At 37.8% G+C, this 21,443-nt stretch overlaps 2 protein-coding genes across 4 annotated transcripts in view; one reads left to right on the forward strand and one right to left on the reverse strand.

Moving 5' to 3' along the window:
- LOC143265402 (uncharacterized) lies at positions 1-3,145 on the forward strand. The gene is made up of 2 exons (XM_076537230.1): positions 1-579; positions 1,502-3,145. Exons 1-2 carry the CDS (start codon positions 1-3, stop codon positions 3,143-3,145), a joined length of 2,223 nt encoding a protein of 740 aa, XP_076393345.1.
- A 13,931-nt stretch (positions 3,146-17,076) lies between these two features.
- LOC105662208 (protein-L-histidine N-pros-methyltransferase) overlaps positions 17,077-21,443 on the reverse strand; it is a 433,690-nt gene continuing 429,323 nt past the window's right edge. The window contains exon 5 of one of the 3 annotated variants that reach the window (XM_076537085.1): positions 17,077-20,662. In XM_076537085.1, coding sequence (XP_076393200.1) covers positions 20,206-20,662 — 457 coding nt within the window. In that variant the 3' untranslated portion in view covers positions 17,077-20,205. The remainder of the gene's footprint in view (positions 20,663-21,443) is intronic. The other 2 variants (XM_076537086.1, XM_076537084.1) reach the window with 2 other exon arrangements.

Below are 21,443 nucleotides of genomic sequence, written 5' to 3' on the forward strand. Positions count from 1 at the left end.
ATGGCGACGGTGCGAGCATTAGGGCGTCCTGACTTTTTTATTACGTTTACATGCAATCCAGAGTGGCCAGAGATAGCGGATTCGATAAGGGCAGCTGATAAGGTGCAATTTAGAAACGACATGGTAAACCGCGTATTCAAGGGGAAATTAGAGGTTTTCCTAACCAATCTATTAAAGAACGACATACTCGGCAAGGTGAGCTTCTATAATTATTCGATCGAATTTCAGAAGCACGGTTTACCTCATGCACATATCTTGCTCGACATGGAGGAGCCTTTCAAGGTGATCCTGCCGACAGATATAGATCGACTTATATCGACTGAAATCCCGGACCCGCACGCAGTTCCACAATTACATGAGACTATTGTCAAACATCAATTGCATGGACCGTGCGGACAATTGAACCCGAATTCGCCTTGCATGATAAATGGAAAATGCTCGAAAGAATATCCGAGAAGTCTACGTCCTTATACAATACAACGTTGGCGACAAATTCGTACCCATTATACAGGAGACGCGATTCAGGACGAACATTTGAGAAAACTGTGTTTATCAGAAATAGTGACGACGACGGCGATGGTAACGATAACGCTAACGCTGGACGTCGAACAAATGTAGAAATTGACAATCGGTGGGTGGTGCCGTATTGTCAATACATAAGTAAAAAATATAATAACCACACAAATATTGAATGCGTCAAATATTTTTATAAGTATGTCCTGAAGGGTACGGATATAGCAAACGTGGAAATCAGAATTGGTGGTGGTGGTGGTGGTGCTGCTGTTGCTGGTGACGATGACGACGACGACAATAATGTTCACGTTCAGCTGGTCGATGAAATTAAACAGTATGAGTGCATGAGATATTTAGGGGCAAATGAGGCCCTTTGGCATATTTTTAATTATAATGTCCATGGTGAATCGCATGCCTCCGTTCTATTGACTGTGCATTTGCCAGGACAACAAAATATATATTTTCGACGTGGCGATGAAGTAGCTGCAGCACGAAGAGACATAAAGCACACCACATTAACATCCTGGTTCGTTTTAAATCAAAATGATGTAGAGGCTCGCGAAATACTGTACAGCGATCTACCGAAACAATACGTTTGGAATAAAGATAGAAGGACGTGGACGCGTCGGCAGCGAGCACATAACACAATTGCCCGTTTGGTGACAGTGAATCCTCGAAACAGGGAACTGCTCGTCTTACGGCTTTTGTTGTTTAGGGTGCGAGAGGCCCAATCATTCGAAGATTTGCGAACAATTAATGGCCAACTTCACCAAAACTTTTTTCAAGCTGCCGTCGCTTTACAGCTCATCAAATCAGACGATGAAATAAAAAATTTATTCGAATAGCTGACCACATTACCTCCTTCGAATATAAATGGAAGACGACAACGACCACAGATACAGTCACACAGCCTAAGAGAATTATTTGCTTTATGTCTCATATTCAATCAACCACAAAACGCTCTTGATGTATTTCGCACTTATTTAAGGCATTTTATGAAGACACTGTCTTCAGCGATAATAAAGCTATAATGTTAAGCCGAAACGATTTTAACGCCTGCATTAAAAAAGTTCTTGTCCACATCGAAATTTATTTAAGGGCAAACAATTGCACGATTCAAAGCTTTAATCTTGTTGCGCCTCCTGCAGCGGCGACAGCAACGGCGACGTTGACAACAGATCATTTTAATACAACGCGGTACGATGAAGTGGAACATTTAATTCGAACGGATCACGCTATGAATCCTTATTTGGTTCAATACCATATAGACGACGATACACTTCGGAATGATTATATCGATAAGTTGAACGCTGAACAGCGAAGTATTTACAATGCCGTAATGGATATTATATTTAATGATAACGACGACGATGATACGGGACAGAAATTATTCTTCATAGATGCACCGGGCGGAACCGGCAAAACATTTTTATTAAAAACACTAATATATAGCGTTGAAAAGAGGCAAAAGAATGTAATCGCTGTTGCATGGACAGGTATCGCGGCCTCTCTATTGCCGAATGGGACAACGGCGCATAGCGCTTTCAAGTTGCCCATTCCTGTATTAAGCGACAGTAATTCGTCCGTTTCGTCCAACAGTGAGTTGGGTGAACGTATACGGTCAGCAGACCTAATAATTTGGGACGAATGCTCTTTGATAGAGAAGGCCGCGTTATCTGTCATTGATCGTTTATTAAGGGATTTTCGGCAGATACCCCCTGTCGTATCCGGTGCGACAGAGGAGCAAGTTATCTCTCATTCGATTATTACGCACCCTATATGGCGCCATTTTCAGCGACGTCGACTAATAACCAATATGGGTGTGCGGAACGATGAGAGGCAATTTGCTCAGTATTTATTGAACGTTGGGGACGGTGCGGCAAATCAGACAGGCGACATATTGGATTTAAGTAATGAAAATTTTCTGCACTATGGCAACGAAATTGAACTGATCAATTGGTGTTACGGCGATGATGCTGTTGCTGACTCGACGACAACGACGACGGCTACAAACTTTCAGAATAATATTCTTTTAACACCGCTCAATCAAACCTGTGGCCGTTTAAATAAAATAATTGTAGAGCAAATGCCGGGTGAATATTTCACGTACACGTCGACGGACAGTATTGTATCGGATGAACCGAATCTAATAAACAGATATCCCGTGGAGCACTTAAATACGATCACGTTAAGCGGCATGCCACACCACCAAATTAAATTAAAGGTTGGTTGCATTGTGATGTTTCTGCGCAATTTAAATACGCAAATAGGTCTAGTCAATGGGGTCCGACTAATTGTCACAAAATTATTCACCAATTGCATAGAGGCACGCGTCCTTACCGGACAGGCTAAAAACAAAACGATACTCGTGCCTCGCCTTGACATTAGATCAGGCGAAGGCGGCCATGCGGAGTATGAATTCGTACGAAGACAATTACCCGTTGCACTGGCCTTTGCAATTACCATAAATAAAGCGCAGTATTTGCCCACGGCGAACTGTACATATATGGCTATATCGAGAGCCACCAGTTCCAGGCAGCTAAAAGTGCTAATTACACACCCGCAGCTGCCACAAACCAACAATCCCCATAGCACGCAAAATATTATGTACAAACAACTATTGCAACAATGAATTTTTATTTTTTCATTCTTAATCAATTTATTTATTTATTTATTTATTTATTTATTTATGAAATATTTTGTAAAAAAAGAAAAAAAAATGAAGAAAAATGAATAAAAAGGAAGAAAATGCAAAAAAAAAGGAATAAAAATGAAGAAAAAGGGAAAAAATGAAGGAAATTCAAAAAAAGGAAGAAAAAGAATTGATTTAGTGTTATTTAAAAAAAAAATGGGGAAAAAATGAAGAAAAAAGGAAAAAAAAGGGAAAAATGCAATAAAAAGGGAAAAAAGGGGGAAAAAACGAAGATATTGTTAATATACACCTAACCAAATCCATACTCCTTGTGTGTTAGGAGACTTTCGTTCGAAACGTTTTCCCGCAAAGCGTACAGTTTCGCAGATATTCGCGCGGATCACTTTTCTTGAATGAGGACCGCTTGTTTTGACTCGCCATTTGGTTACCTTAAGAAAGTCATACTTCCTACAATATAAGTAAATGCCAAATACGCATATTTGAACTTATATATTTTTTGGCGACCGTTATTTTTCTTTTGACGCGAGATTAGGAGGTATCGGACGTTGCGGTACGTTGGATCATCCGAGGCCCACTGGCATCTTATAGCGTACCATATGTATGACCTTTCCCACATCGTAGAGCGGCTCACGGTCCACACGAGAAACGATCGTACGGTATATTTTGCGGATGGTCAGGCAGGTTGCGCGGCCAATACGGCAGCCAATCGTGATACCCAGCTCACGGCATTTTTTAAGCTGAACGCAAGGAATCCAGCTGCTCGCGAATATTTATACCGTGACATCCCCGAAGCCTTTGTGTGGAATAATAGCAGAAAAACCTGGACCGCCAGTGTACAGCGAACGCAGCGAATAGGCCGCATATTCCAAGTGCCGCCGACCAACCCCGAATTGGTAGCCACTCGCATATTACTGCTCCACGTCAAGGTTCCCCGCAGTTGGGACGACCTATTTACTTATGAAGGCAGAGTGTACACCTCCGCCCAAGAAGCTTGCCACGCCCGCGGCTTAATTAGCAGTGGCACAGCCTTCCAAGAGACGTTGGAGGAAGCGGCGCAATGCCAACATCCAAGGGCTTTTCGCGTCTTATTCGGGCAACTACTTGCTTTGACCCATCCACCTAATAGCGGCCCAATGTGGGAGCTATAAAGAAGATCTCACGCACGACCTAATCCGTGTATATGGCAGCGACAACGACCTTCGCTACACGTATGGCCTGCGTGATATACGGATTATCGTCGAAGCCAACATGGTCGATTGGACAGATTTAAACTTTCCGGAACCACCGCCCTCCGTTTTCCGGCAATTATCTGCCTTCGACGACTACGTAGTTTCCAATGAGGAATATGTTCCTCATATGAATCCAGGGCAGCTAATTGCCTACAATTCCATCATAGAAACACTCCGCCCGACATATACTGGCCCTACCTGTTTTTTCCTTGATGGTCCGGGTGGCACGAGTCGAACTTTTGTATACAAAGCTCTTATTCAGTATTTTAGGAATAACGGGCACGTCGTCATCCCTTCGGCGTGGACTGGGATCGCGGCGCTTCTGTTGCCTGGCGGCCGTACGTCCCATTAACAACCATTCCAAAGACTACAACACTACTGCTACACCCATTAACGGCACGGGTCACTGTACCAGCAGCACTGCAGGTATTTCGTTAAAATATATCAATATTTCCGATTCCACTTTAACCAGGGACTCCATGGGTCCAGTACATCCATGTACTGGATATGTACCGGGATATGTACGGATACCACCCGGTATCTCTGAGTCCTAGTGGACCCATGGAGTCCCTGGTTAAAGTGGAATCGGAAATATTAATATGCTTTAAAGAAATACCTGCTATATGTTGGTACAGTGGCCCGTGCCGTCAATGGATGTAGCAGTAGTGTTGTAGTCTTTGGGATGGTTGTGTTCGTATGCTGAAGTATTTGATGGCTCGTCTCGTACCTATTTACTTATGAAGGCAGGGTGTACCTCACCCGTACCTGCGTGAGGTGTTCACCAATCCGGACCACATGGACTTCAATAAGGCAGGGACCCAGTACTGGACCCATGGAGTCCCTGGTTAAAGTGGAATCGGAAAGATTGATACAGATATGTACACTGTAGAGCGGCTGTACATATGTACGGAAGATATTAACGTCTGTACATATCTTGGTACATCCTGTATGTATGTATGTGTGTGGAATATTTTTGCTAATTTTTTCATCAGGGCACTCATGAAGCATGTCCCTTAGTCTGTCAGGATTGCTTTAGGACATCCAAATTTACAGATAAAGTACTCCGTAAAGGTTTTTGCAACATCTTGTACAGTTAATGAAATGAGAGGTGCTGCTATGGAATATTTAGTTTCTCACCGGTCAGAAGTCGTAAACAAGATAACACGCGGTCCAGAAGACGCAAATAAGATGAGCTCGAGACAATAACGCAATTCAGAGATAAGCAGAGTATAAAAACAGAAGCAGGCAGGCGCGTGCGAACAGTTCCGGATACAGTTCCGAATACAATTCCAGATTTAGAGTTCAGATTTTAGTTGAAGAAGATACAGATCGTGTTACGTGTCGATACACCGCGGAGTCGGATATCGAGATCGTTCGATCAATATTTTTGTAACATTAATAATCAGTACATTGTAATATTGTCCGGTCTAGAAATAAAGTTCTTTTTTTTTAAACCCAAACAGAGCTTTCTCGTGTGTAACAAGTTAAATTATCTTGAATTGTTAATATATAACTATAACCCCTGGATGTCAAAGGTAATGGTCCCAGGATATGTAATGATATTTTGTCGAATATTTTTTCAGTAATAGTTATTTCTTATACGATGACAAGTTTTACGTATTCCATTATGTCCCCCTATTGGTGTTGTATGATTTTCTTTGATTATGGGAATTCTTTCTTCGTATGACGTAGTCTTAACCCTTAAATGCATGAGTGGGGTCCGCAAAGACCCCAGTGTTGCATTTTTTGTGCAAACATTTTTAGCCGCGCCATTTGTGAACTGAAAGTTCAGCTATTTGCTTCTGTCTATATTTATGTTATGTTCAATGTGTTTACAGGTATAAATTGTTGCTTTAATCAAAGTTAGCACGGAATTCGGTAAGTGGGGTCCTCAATGGACCTCATGTATGCATTCATGTTCCTAATATTTAGTATCTCATTGTACACATGTATTAGCGTCAACGTATTTTAAAGGGTCGTCGGGGGTAATTAGCCTGTAGCTATTTTGCCTTTGAACGATTTATGACAGGGATAGACTGCGTGAGGTCTAAGCGAAAGGTTGGAAATTTTGTTTTCTGTTATGACTTTCCGATTATATGTTTGGATTAAAATACTTGTTTTTACTTCTACAATAAAGATTCTTAGATGTCATTCCTCTGTATTCTCAATTAAGTACATTTTAATCTGGGGTCCATTAGGGACCCCACTTATGCATTTACGGAATTTTTGGTTACCTATGCACTTAAAGGTTTATACGAGGTGTGACACAAAAGTAACGAGACTAGGTCTGTAACTTGAAAAAACAATGGAATTAGCAGCAATTATTTTTGTGGCATCATCCCACATACCTCCTCTATCCATGTTGCCAATTTCGATTGAATCGGTCATACCATTTGGAAATATTGCGTTATTTAGTGAACACGTGCAACTGCATTCTGCCGGAAAAATGTCTAACGTAAAAACCGAACAGCGAATAAACATCAAGTTTCTTGTAAAATTTGTTGAAATCTGTTGTAACATGTTATGAGACATGTATTTTTACCTATGACTCACAAAGTAAGCGCCAGTCGATGCAATGGAAGTCTTCAGGAACCCCAAAATCCAAAAAGAACGCATGTCAAAATCAAAATTCGACAATAATGGAATTGTAATGATTGAGTGGTCTCCCAGTGGTCAGACTGTTAACTAACGCTATTACATTGAAATACTAAAAAGACTTCGTGAAAAAATTAGGAAAAAAAGGCCACAGTTGTGAAGCGATGGATGGCTGTTGCTCCGGGACAAAGCACCCGCTCACACGGCACTATCTGTCAAGCAGTTTCTGACCAGCAAAATTATTATTGTGATAGGGAATCCTCCTTATTCGCCTGATTTGGTTTCATGCGACTTTTTTTTATTTCCCAAAGTTAAATTTTGCTTAAAGGGAACCCATTTCACCTCAGTTGAAGAGGTTCAGGCAAAAACGGAGAATCGTCCGAAAGGACTTCCAAAAACCTCGTTCCAGAATTGTTACCAGCAATAGCAGCGCCGAATGCATAAGTGTGTGAATGCTGAAGGGGACTACTTTGAAGGTGATAATGTCACGGAGAACTGATTCTGCAGGTACAATGATTTATTGGACTAGTCTCGTTACTTTTGTGTCACACCTCGTATCTCCTGTGCAAATTGTAACTCGAATGGGTATATCAGCAAATACTATATGCACTATTTTCTTAATATATTTATCATCTGGTAAGCTAATGTCACTAATATTATGTTGTTAAAGTAGCAATGCAAGTTTCCTTAATGTTTGTGGCAATTCTTCCTTTGACGTTACTGTTAAGCCAAACATCCATTATTTCCTCAATTTAATTTGTGTGCGAATCGATTGCCGAAAAGGTTTAGTTTTTTCGGTTAAACCGGTTTACGCAAAGAAAGGAAGGTCCGGATAACGACCGATGCGTTCGTGATGCACGGTCGGTAGAAAATGGTTCTGGACGGAATCAAGGGTGTAAGTCACCAAAAGAGCAATTCACTTGTGTCCTTTTTTATTGAACCGACAGCGTATACAATATCGCGAAGATTAGTTAGTGTGACGTCGTGAGCACGGTTAAATGAACATTGCCGGATTCCGGGAATCCGGCGAGTATATAAACATGTCGAGTAAGATAGTTCGAGAAGTTCGAACCTTCTCGACGCATTGTATATAAATAAACGTAATAGATCGCGAAGGTTCGAGTCGAGCGGGCCTTCGCGATCCTTCGCGAGCTATCTAGTCTCGCCCTCTGTGCCCCTCAGCTTGTTCTGAGTATCAAAACAAAAGAAGGTACCCGCGCGGGAGCAAGACAGCTATATAGAACGCGGTGTTCATGGTTCGTCGATTCGGGATTTTTCCCGAACAATTTGTACTATTTCTTTTTAACCGACTTCGAAAAAGGAGGAGGTTACTCAATTCGATCAGTATTTTTTTTTTTTTTTCTATGTATGTTCGCCGATTACGCCTAGCTGGATGGACCGATCGGAATGAAACCTTTTGCATATGGTAGGTGCTGACTCCCCATTGGTACCATTATCAAAAAATTTTTCATTTTTTAATTGCAAAGTGTTGTTATTGCAAAACAACCGGCAACTTTTTTCTTTTTCTATGTATGTTCGCCGATTACGCCTAACTGGGTTGACCGATCGGAACGAAGCCTTTTGCATCTGTTGGGTTGCATCTTATCGCGGACATGATTCTGTGCAATTTTATTCATATACAAATTTCGCGGAAATGTTTAGTTTTCGAGATATTAGCGAAAAAAATTGTTATTAACTTTTGAAATCAACTTCGAACTATTTTAATGTCCTTTGAATATGTTGTTAGGGGCGTGGTTCTGGACAACTTTTTCCTCTTGCGAAATTGACGGAAAGCTTTTGTTTTCGAGATATTACAGAAATTGTTGTTAACTTTTGAAGCCAACTTCGAACGATTTTTATGTCCTTCTAATACGTTATTAGTAGCATGATTCTAAACGAGTTTTTCCTTATGCATAATTGGCGGTAAGCTCTAGTTTTCGTGATATTAGCGAATAACTATTGTTATTATTATTAGTGGAACGCCCCGTGCTATGCACGGGAAAGACAAGAAAGGGCGATTACAATGCACTGTACCAAAACACTAACTAAGCTTTGCCGCTTTGACACGCAACTTATGCAGCAAGATGAGTTCACGTTGACGTTGGTGTATTATTCCCATTGCTTGGTACAGTCTCCCTACCGTTCTAACAAACATTTTTTTTATTTTTTAGTTGCAAAGGATTATTTTTTTTATGCATGCTCGGCGGTTTTTCCTAAGTGGGTGGACCGATCGGAACAAAGCCTTTCGCATCTTGTGGAGTCTAACTCCCCATTGATACCATTATCAAAAATTTTTTCATTTTTTAGTTGCAAAGGATTATTGTTGCAAAAAAAGTTGAAAAACGAATATCCATGTTGTCTTTTACTTAATTATGTTCATGGCATTTACGCAGACAAAAAAAAGTCCGGAAGAACTGTCTCACAGTATCCTATACAATTCTCCCCAATCCACTAAAAAGCGTGAAATAAAATAATTTTCAGAAAAAAAATACACCGACTTCGAAATGCAGTAAAAAGTATAAAATAATTTCTATTTCCTAATGAAGTAATTTCTATTTCTTTGAATCATACAATTACGTCACAGATATGAATTAAACCTATTTACTCGTTAGGTAGTATATTAAATACATTTCAACTTTTTCGGAGGCGGCGCAAAATTAAAAATACCTCAGTAAACGTTACTGCCAATAACCAGTTGATTGCGGTATGGCGTATTGGAAATTAATAAATCCTGAGAAAGAATACGAACCATTATAAATATATCTGGTAATATACGTAAATGTAACGAATGCATCTTCATTTCGCAACGTTTCTGATATAAATGAAATTGAATCGACTTCGTTCGCATGTGGAAGCCATGGATCTAAGAACCTATAAACGGAGCCCACGACGCGGGAATTACCAAATTTGCGGCAGATAGGCTCTATCTTTATAGAATATGCGGCGATCGAGTCTTTCCGTCGCATACTCTATGAATCTAGATAGACCATAGTTACATTCTATACGCACTAACACCTACTTCGCGGCGTGCTGTCGAGTTATATGTATAGAAAAAAAAATATACAAGCTTTGCTTATGTTCGGCTGTCCAAAGGTTGACATGTTCAAGAAAATCTTTTAATTTTGTGCCGCCTCCGAAAAGGTTGAAATGTATTTAATATACTACCTAACGAGTAAATAGGTTTCATTCATATCTGTTACGTAATTGTATGATTGAATAAAATAGAAATTACTTCATTAAGAAATAGAAATTATTTTATACTTTTTAGTGCATTTCGAAGTCGGTGTATTTTTTTTCTGAAAATTATTTTGTTCTTTCATGTACGCTTGTGATATAAGAAATGAGAGCCTGAGGTAACCATTCGTCCCATTGTTTTTGTTTTGTAATGTAATGTTTAAGATATTCAGTTATTATGTTAGCGTCAAGCCGTGTGCAAAGGTGGCACGCGTTTACTGAGGTATTTTTAATTTTGCGCCGCCTCCGAAAAAGTTGAAATGTATTTAATATACTACCTAACGAGTAAATAGGTTTAATTCATATCTGTGACGTAATTGTATGATTCAAAGAAATAGAAATTACTTCATTAAGAAATAGAAATTATTTTATACTTTTTAGTGCATTTCGAAGTCGGTGTATTTTTTTTCTGAAAATTATTTTGTTCTTTCATGTACGCTTGTGATATAAGAAATGAGAGCCTGAGGTAACCATTCGTCCCATTGTTTTTGTTTTGTAATGTAATGTTTAAGATATTCAGTTATTATGTTAGCGTCAAGCCGTGTGCAAAGGTGGCACATGTGTCAGGGTCATCGTATTCCGGATTTTGACCCGGTTCTCAGGGGTCTTGAGATGACAATAATATAAACTCATGTCCGTCATCGAGCTAAGGAACGATGGTAACCGATAGCTAAGGACCGCGACGAATTCTAAGAGTCGCGAATGTTATGGTTAGAGGTCGATGCCTTCTTCTTTCAGGATCACCGAAGGTGTCGTGTCTCGTGGGCGATGACTCGACGTCATGGTGGTGCGTGGCACGTGCACAGAGATTAGGGTATTCTAGTAGGATCTGGTCACAGAGTGGGGAGGATATTGCATCCTTCGTTAAGCGGGCCTTAACCCAGGCATTCAGAGCGATTGCATCTTTTGAGATCGAAGAGAGGAGGGTTCAAACTTCGTGAGAGGCCAATCCGCGGGATGCCAACTGCCTCCAATAAGTCGTGGCTGCTAGGTGAACTTGTGGTTGAAAATCTCAAAATTTCCACTTTTTTGCATATCGCGCGAGAACGGTTCGAGTAATCGACTTGAAAATTTGTACAGAAATGCTCCAATGATCCCTCAATCGATCGCATGCACCCAATTTACCCGCCCACCCCCAGAGGTGGATTGAGAGGGTTGGAAGTAGGAACCCCCTCAGCGGAGGTTGGTTTCACACCAGGCCCAAACCATCAACAGGAACGATACCATTGGCACGGAAACAAGTTTTTCCGTGAACTGCAGGTCCAAAATTGACTTTTAACTGTGAGAAAAATGGAAAAATAGCAAGGGGTGGTTTTTTGACAGCGTGTAGCAACCAAGGGGTTAGTGCAAACGCGACCAAACTTTTACCAGGTATAACTGGGGCCGAAAGGAAGCTTCGGTAAAAGTTTGAGCAAAATCGAAAAAACCGCCCCTTTGGGAGGAGCGGAAAATTAGGGAGGGGGTTGGGGGTGTCGCAGGCGGTTAAGCCGGGCATTTTCGGAAAGGCCGCAACCTAAAGAACCTCGTTCTGTAAAAAAAATTCGGATTTTTTCTTTTTTTCTATCGAATTTAGAGCCTTTTTTTCGGTTTTTCGACCCCCTAGCATTCAAAAGGTCGCCGATACCGCAAGGGGGTGGCAGGAAACAATGGTACTCCTGGAGCATTGAGATAACCCATGAGCCCAACTATCCTCAAAATTTCAAAATCCTACCTCCAACAGAACGTAAAGAAAGAAACGGCTAAAGAAAGTGGTGCGTTAATTTTGGCCAGCAGTGTATGTCCGCCGGCGTCGCGTTACTAATTTGAGGAAATGAGCGAGAAGCGCTCTCGAATTGAGTCTCTACTTCGTCTGTCATTATGAGTTAATTACGTTAAAATTAGTACAATTTTTTTCTTTTATATGTTTCTTCCGTCCCTTTTTTCTTTTCCTATTTTACTGCTCCCCAAAAGAATCTATGGGTGTGAGATCGGGAGAACGGGGCGTCCACAAATGAGGTGCTGGTCTACGACCTATCCACCTACTTCCAAACATTTCTGATAAAAATTCACGTACCGATCTAATAAAATGCGGTGAGGCACCATCATGCATAGAATAAATTTGATGACGTCTATGATGTGGTATAACTTGTTTCAACTGTGTTGTGAATCGCGTGCGAAGAAAATTAAGGTAACGTGTTCCGTTTAAGGAGTTATGGAGCAAAATTGGACCGATAATATGGTTCTCAATGATTCCTCCCCACACATTAATTGAGAAACGGTCTTGATTAAATGTTTGAATCATCGCGTGTGGGTTTCCACATGCCCAGATTCTAGTGTTCTGCGAATTTTGGTAACTTGTGTTGGAAAAGTTACTTTCGTCTATGAAACACACATTCTCAAGAAATTGTGGATCGCGATCTAATTTTCTCAACATCCAACGACAAAATTTGCGTCTCATAGAGTAATCTTGGCGTTGAAGTGCTTGCGCTTTCCGAACACGATATGGACGTAGTCCTTCATCCTGAATACTACGATGAACAGTCATATGAGAAACACCAACCCGACGTGCAATATTGCGTAAACTCATAACGGGATGAGCATAGGCAAGTGCAATAATACGCTCCTCTTTCCTCCAGTGAACGCGCGGTCGTCCTGTCCTTGCATATTTATGATTGATAGTGACTTCCAAGTCTTGAAAGGGTTCCTCGAGTCTTTGAAAATCACGTCTATCAGGAATATTTCGAGAATGTTCCTATCCGCTATTAACTACATAATTGCGATATATGTTGCGAGCTAAGGCATAATTCCCAAATGCTTCATAAATAGCATGAAGCATTTGACAAACATTATACCGATAGAAATAATTTCTTCTATTTCTTCTTGTATCCATAACTCACTATGTGATATCCACTATACAAGAGATCAGAAACAACTGTGGTTATTGGCATTCCTGTGAGCATATCTAAACGGTAGAACATGTTAGAAATATCTGAAAGTCAAATTTCAGGTACACAAGTATACTCTACTACAGATATATAATGTGATACCGTAAGAAATATTCGCTGAAATAATGGTGAAATTTTCAACATTGTTTTCCAAGTGCAGGATTCATTTGCGACCTATGGTGCCTTTAAGACTTTTGTTTTATCGAGTGAGTACTATACGATGCAATAAAAAACATTTGACCCTGAAATTTTCCGTCAAGGTCAATTTTGCGGCAACTTTTTTTTACAGATCTTCACCGATTATAAGCTGTAGAATCAGTTGGTGAAGCCATGACAAAACATTTTGTTACACCCTGTACACTAACACATGGCGACGCATGCACGTATAGGCGATGTGCGAGTGAGAGGCCCGATTTCGTACTTTCGATCCTACGTCTCGAAAATTGCATAAATTTACTTTCTGAGGATAGCTTTAGCACCATTACGTCAATAAACATCACATTTTGAATAAAACGAAAACTTCTTCATGCGTATACGTGAGACAGACATAGATTTTAACAGTCAAGATGGCCGCTCCTAGATACATTGCGCCGTATTTTCGCGTTTACGCAAAATTTAGAGGTTTACTCACTGAAAACGATAGCAGCCAGACATTACTGTAATGATACGATGTCGGCTTGGTCCATTTTTTGTCATTTTTAATAGAAATAGGATCGAAAATACGATTGTGTACACCGGCGCCTGTCAACTATGTCCCGCCATGCAATTATAGTTTCACGATTATCCACTTAGAGCGCTTGTAGTTTCAGTCGCATGTTGTTGCGGTTTTGGCCAGATTACTTACAACGTCGATGAAAACACGAAACTGTCGCTAACTGCGTACAGTTTTCTGGACTAGGTATGGCACTGCGCATTGTACTGCGCACATCACGTAATTCAACTGTTCAGGGAAAATAGAAATCTCAATTTTCCACCTTTAACTTTTCCGTACTTTATTAACAGAGATGGTCTTCGACCATTCGCTTCTGCAAACAGTGATGAACTGACTCGCACGAAAAAACACTCATCCCCACGCATGCTGACGCATTCTCACTCGGAATTATTCCTCGAACTCGGACACCCAACGCGACACTCGCACCAATCATCTAAACATCCTCTCGCAAACGCTACGCAGCATTCAATCGGACTCAGGCAAATAACTCATTATCTCATTCTATACACACCGAAATTCTTACAGCTAGACTAAATATAAGTTTATACCATATAGTGCATATACCAAAGCAAAATAAAATCTTACAATAGACACGGTGGTACAAGAATAAAATTGGTTAATCGTTAGATTTTGGAGAATTTTTTATTCTCCACAATTTATCCGAACCGTCGGATCTCATTTACGATATAATATTGTAGGACAATGACAACGGTCGTGCCGCAAACGTACGAAAGTTCGCGAACGACAACATAAACAGCATTTCGAGCAAATTCGTTGCCGACGAGAGAGAGAGAGAGAGAGAGAGAGAGAGAGAGAGAGAGAGAGAGAGAGAGAGAGAGAGAGAGAGAGAGAGAGAGAGAGAGAGAGAGAGAGAGAGAGAGAGAGAGAGAGAGAGAGAGTACACGAAATTTGTAACTTTTCGTGTACTTTTCACTACTGTTTTATCGTGTTCTTTAATAAAGGCTTAGTTTTGAAAGATACTAATCCTACAATATTATGGAATCGGAGAGAAAAAAGTGCAACTCTGTTGTCAGGAATTGAACCCGGAACCACAAGAATCGTAGCCGCCGATTCTACGCATTTATCTACGCAATTTCTTGGAAATTCGTTTTTTAATAGTCGTAATCAAGGAATTACATTGCACCGAATTTATACAACAGAAAATAATATAAAACATTACCTCTTGCCAATAATTATCAAGAAATTGTATATAATAGTATATCCAATAGTATTTAATATAATACTGGAACTATTATGGGTAATGTCACCTAACCCAACCATATTACAAATATTACAAAAAAGAAAATTAAAAACATAACATGAAAAACTGAAGGTTGCACAATTACTAGCGGGATTCGATCCCACGCCTAGAAAACATCCATCGATTATTACGAGGCAAGAGTCCTACCGCTTTCGCTAATAATGCTGTTGCAATATGTTTTTACGTTTCTGAATATAACGAGATATGACGTAAAATTAATAAATGCAGTTTTTCATTTTTTACAACTACAATTTACAATATTTCATTTGGCTCAAGTGCATTTTTAATCATCCCCTCTCTCTTTCCGCGAGGAGTAGGAAACTTGGCTCGAACCAGTATTCCTACAAGTTGCCTGACGTTAAAAAGTAGATTGATAGATATGGCAACAGCGTAACAATCCAGAAACGATGCCTTCGCGTCGTCTCTGCCAAAAGTTGGTGGGTAATAGGAATAGGAATAGGGTAATAGAGTTTAGGTATATTTGTAGATCTAGACGATAGATCACGCAACGCGAGTTGTCTAGTTTGCAGATTTTTTATTTCCAGTATTCTCCGCTCATAGACATCGTCGCTTTGATCGATTCGGAGGTAAACCAAAACGAGGTCCTGCCCTTAACGTGTGATGCAACTTCAGATGCACTGGTATCCTGCTTTTTTTTTTAATAGTTTGCACGATATTACGTTTTTCTCTCGTAGTTAATTTTCGGGGTGTACCGGCTTTTTCTTATTCTTTTTAGTATTTCTGGTATATTTCTATATGATTTACCTTCTTCATATAACCGTATAACAATTTTGTCTTCTTCTAATGTTGTTTCATTGCGTTTACTCCTCATATTGCAAATGTTAGTGTTGAAGTTTACTTGCCATGATTACTACTGATTACACTAACAGAGCATCATCTAATGTAGTGCTTACGTTGATCAGAATGTTCTGTTACCATCGCAATTGTTGTATTTATGGACATAAATGATAATGTACGAATACTTTTGTCCCGGCGATTTTTTAAGGTCTAGTGAATTTCAAGTCATTTTAAGTTACTACATGATGTTATTCTCTTCGGGTTTGGGTCATTTGTTGCTGGAAGTATAATGTTTAATAAGGAGCTATGTATGATTAAATATGCAATACTTAATAATATAGAAAATATTGTTCTTTTTTGTTTATATATTTCAATTGTACGAATACTTTTGTTCTCTACTTGTTTCGTATTGTAACCGGCGAGCGCAGGCGGCCCTGAATTCACCTCAAGACGAAAACAAACCATTTCGTCTCCCCGCTACCCTGCTGTCGTTAAATCCAACGGCAATGTTTTTGTCCGTCGCGTTACCGTTAGCATTGTCGTTAATTCGGTTATTGGCTCCGATCGCACGGTGCGCCGGATTAGCGACAGCTGATTGGTTCCTGACGTCACGGCGCGTTTCCGAATTCAGGTGATCGTCTAGCTCTCACCGGTTAGAAGACAACCGAACTTCGAATGAGAGTGATCTCAGCGAAGACCGAAATTGATATAGTCAATTCCCATTTTTCATTTAATTAACTTGCTGTTTTCTCGTGTGTTTATCGTCTTGGTTGTAACGTGTACGTGAAGAATATCTAGTGTGTCGTTTATCAAATTAAATATTGTGTGAAAAGCAAACTGTGTTCCGCTTCTTAAGACCCTGTACCATTTTCACATCTCCCAAACACTACTGTATGTAAAAAGTTACATAAGCTTGTTCTCTCAATGGAGCAATTTAAACAGTCTAGCTTACAGTCTAGTATATCTATCGTGCGAGACCCTATTTTCGCGTTGAGTAGCACCCTTTCTCGGCACTCAGAACCTGTGTATCGATGAGCATCGTTAATTAAAAAAATTAACAATAAGTCGGTTTAATTTGACTGAAACCTTTTTTAAAATCTATGATAAGTGAGCAATGAAATCAATGTGTCTCGGTGTTGTTCTTTATGTAAAAATAGATATTTATTTCATATTTGTTACATTTATGTTGTATCACCAATATAACTAAAATAATGTATTTCGAGAAATAAAAATAATTAAAGCAGTAAAAACAAAATATTATATACACGTATCACCTTGCTTTCGAATGGAACAATTTAATACATTTTGTATTCATTAGATAAACTCATAAATTATAAAGAAGAAAATTGAAAGAATATATTAATATATTCGTTTTTACATAATTGATTTAAGTAAAAATCGTAGAAACGAAAAACTGAAAAATATAGAAATTTGCTCCAATTTCTCCTATCTTGATAACTATTAGAAATTAAAAAAAAGTAAAAGAAAAAATTGAATGATATAAGAGGATCCAGCTTCGTATGCTGAATGCACTGTTTCTTTAAATAAAACTGTGTATTGTTTCGTGTAAGATTGAATTACTCGAAACGTTCTGTATAAAAAAGTAATAAGATATAACATTCCAGAGGTCAGTAGCTTATGATATGTTTTGTGCTTCAAAATAAAATATTTTATACAAAAATTATTGTAGATTTTACAATGTGACAACCAAACGTTGATATTTTTATTTCGGTAGACATTTTCATGACTTTCTCTGTTTGCTTTTCATATATTCAGTATCTACCAACATGCACAATGTAATTTCGGAATGTAAATACTAAATAACTTGTATAAAATATACGACTTTCAAACTAGCGATAATAAAGTTATAAGCAAAAGGGATCATTATTGTAGGTACTAAATAAATATTTTCCAATTTTTTTTTTAAAGAAATCAGTAAGAAGTGAAAGGCACTGATAAGAATTTGTCTTTGAATCATAACACCTGGAAGTTGCCTTTTATAGAATGCATTTATTATGCTCATTGTTAGTATCGTTAGAGACGGTTACTACTGAATATGACTAAAATGCGTATCTTATTGCTTGTACAAATAAATCCATTAGTAATGACCTTTCATTAATGAAAGTAAGTATCGACATACACATACCAACGTCTAGTTATCCCTTTATTAGATAGTCCTACAATGCAAAATTTCTTCCTTCAAAATTTTTTAAAATATAAATTCTTCAAAACAATGAAAAGACAGCAGTTTCTTGCAAAAAAAATGTTCAAACTTTAAAATGTTGTAACTTTGCGAGGAATTGTTTTACTGGCACAAGAAGTAAATCATATTAAAGTCTATAACGACTACTTTGCAACGCTTTTTTATCTCAATAATGCACTCGTTAGTTTTGGAGTTGAAATAAAAATTGCAATTTCAGCGCATCACGCTATGTAGAGTGATTTTTTCAATCATCGTGCCAAATTTACGTGAAATACTGTTCTTTCGGCTTTAATTTCATGTTATACTTTTTGTTGTATCACGTACTCTTTTCGCTGATATGTAATTCATCTACGTTCTCTTCCTTTTCGTTTTTTGTACGTCCCTCGTACGTATTTTTTTAACTTCTGACATGTAAGAAATATGGAAGTGTTTGTATGTAGAACGATTCCTTGCAGAGTTATACCTTGCTGCTTCAAAGTTTCACAATTTTCTTGCAAAAACACTGTTGTCTCTTTAATTCTTTTGGGGAACATAGTTTCGCTCAATTATGTAATTACAAAAAATGAATAATAAGATATAATTGAATTCTGTAAAAATAAACAACAATTATTAAAATATATTTTGTAACAAAGTGCATATTAATTGCGTAATGGCTTGTACGCTTTCAAACATAAATGGTACATTGTCAGTGTTATATAATATATTGTAAATAATTATATTGTAAATATTAATATTCGGAAGAAATTACTTAAGCATTATATAGAAATGTAAATCAATCGGACAACACGCAATAGACAAAAAATGACCCACGGTAGAGCTCAATTTCTACGAAAATACAGCCTGATGCTTATTTAAATCAGTATCAAAATAGCTGATTGGACCAATTAAAAACAAAAGCAACTATAACTAATATTATTTTCAATTAGTTGATGTGTATACTCCCTTTTCAAACCAAATATATGCTTACATTTTACAAACACGTTATCACTTTTTCTTCCGTAATTTATCTATCCGCTCTGCTTATTCTCATGATCAGTGAAATCGATTTAGTTTAATGTGAAATCTTTTCTCTAAATTCGAAATTTTCACAGACAAATTAAAGATCGTACATTTGTGGTATTTCTTTGGATGAAGTTATATATAAATGAAATAGTGTTTTTGCAAAAAGAATGAATTTTGTTACCGTATCTTAATTTTATACTTCTTTTTTGAATGAGCCATTTACAACAACCGTATCCATCCTACGCAAGAAATATTGTTGCAGTATCAATGCGTATAGTACTATATTATTATATTGAATTAAGCCCGGACGAGATTTGTGCATTTTAGTACACGTTTACTGAATAGAATATTTACGATACTGGTGATTACCGCTATTTTGTTGATAGCCTACTAGTAACGACTTTTCTAACTACGTATTCACACGTCTCAACAAACGAAAGCCTAAATTATATGTATACTATTGCCAATATTTAGCTTATGAGGAATATGATATAACTAACATGTGTATGTTTAATATGATTCAGAACTCAACAAAATATTTTGTAAGTATTTTTCACATATCGATAATACCGATAAAGGAATACCAACTCTAGATTTGTGTTCAGCGTGGTAAATTATATAAAGTACTTAACTAGTATTACATAACTATAAGACATGAGAATTTGTTAGACAGTGTAATCAGTAATACACACAGTGCACTAATATTACATATATCGGCGATATCTGTACATTCACGTTCGTTAAAATATTTTAAATTTCGTACTTTTCATTTACTCTATGTTCATATTTACGGCTACGTATCGTTACGTGGCTCTTTAATCAATGTACGGTTTTATTTTTGCTACCGAAGAAACTTTAATCAATGTGTCACTTCTAACATTATTCTTCTGCATTTCCACTTTTATAATAAATTCATGTTCTTTTTCAATTAACTTCGTATTTAACATCATTATAAAAACTCTGTTGAGGTTTTATAGTATTGTTCCTTCATATTTTATATGGAGTACAATGGAAGCGAAATTATACCGCTAGTTTGCGATTTCTATCATTGTGTATCCATTCGGAAATGGAGTGAGTTATTTTAGTTATTCCTAACATACGAGACTGCAGAAACGGTTTCTGTTGAAAATTCACAGCATTCCTTATTAGTAGGATGTGCTTCTAGAACGAAAATTACATCATCAAGAAAATAATACGACTGACCAAGATCACCTTCGCAAAGATATGGTAATTTACTCCATGCAAGGCACCTCAAACTTAACGGTGCAAAAACTCTATCAACTAGACTCGCAATTTGACCTTCTAAGCCATTTCCTTTTATTGGTAAATATTCGGATGGTTTATGATCACCCCGTTCGCCGACCTCCACATAAGGGCTGAACGGAAGAACTAGTGCTACAATCAGGCGGCCACCAGGAGCTAAGGATGATCTCAGACGTCTCAACAGAGTATGAGGTCGGTCACATCGGTCCAGCAGATTTAAGCAAAGGATAACGTTGAAAGGGCCCGTTTCGTACCATTTCTCTACATCTAGCACCCTAAAAATAGTAAATATGTATATTTTCTACTTTCATTTTTATAGCGTTAACGTGGTATATTTCTATTCCAAGTAATCGTGCACACAGATATTATAATACAAATAATTACTGAAACTGAAATAAAATATTACATAAGAACTTGTTTCCGTAATAAAATGAAGATATTAGACAATTATATATTAATAAACATTTATTGATATTACAAGTACATATACAATTAAAAAATAAACAATTAGGGAACGTGTGGTACAGTATCTCAGTCGTTTCTATACCGCTATAGGTGTTAATTCTTTTCTTATACAAATAGAATTTTATTCCACCTGCTAAAACTAATATTCCGTATTTCAAATGAAGTCTTGCGTTGTTATATACATTTTTTATGAGCATTTGTAGTGATAGAGTTTCAAATTCTAAAGATAATAACACCCGGTTTTAACAATAAACAGTTTATAAATTAATAACCGATTAATATTTGTTGTTGCATGTGTAATATCCTGGAACTATGCTTAGGTGTTAATAGCGCCTACTTTTTACCTGTTGAACGACTCGCTTTTTGTAACTATATCTAAAGGAACGTGGTAATCATATGGTGAATATCTTTCGATTATTAGATTTATTCAATTAATTACTGAAGGGGATTAGTATTGCAATTAACAATTATGCTGTTAAAAAAAAAAGGTATATATATTTTTTATCAGATATAATTTCATGTATTTGATTAACATTAGGAAAGAAGTCAATCAAAATAGACGAGTATTAATTATTGCGTAGTAACCAAATT

Source organism: Megachile rotundata, chromosome 11 (assembly GCF_050947335.1).
Source record: "Megachile rotundata isolate GNS110a chromosome 11, iyMegRotu1, whole genome shotgun sequence".
Lineage (NCBI taxonomy): Eukaryota > Metazoa > Arthropoda > Insecta > Hymenoptera > Megachilidae > Megachile > Megachile rotundata.

Excerpts from the sequence above, each read along its gene's own strand:
- LOC143265402 (XM_076537230.1), top strand. The coding sequence starts at position 1 with ATGGCGACGGTGCGAGCATTAGGGCGTCCTGACTTTTTTATTACGTTT. Across the intron at positions 580-1,501 it reads TAGTGACGACGACGGCGATG|GCATTTTATGAAGACACTGT; the intron begins GTAACGATAACG and ends CACTTATTTAAG.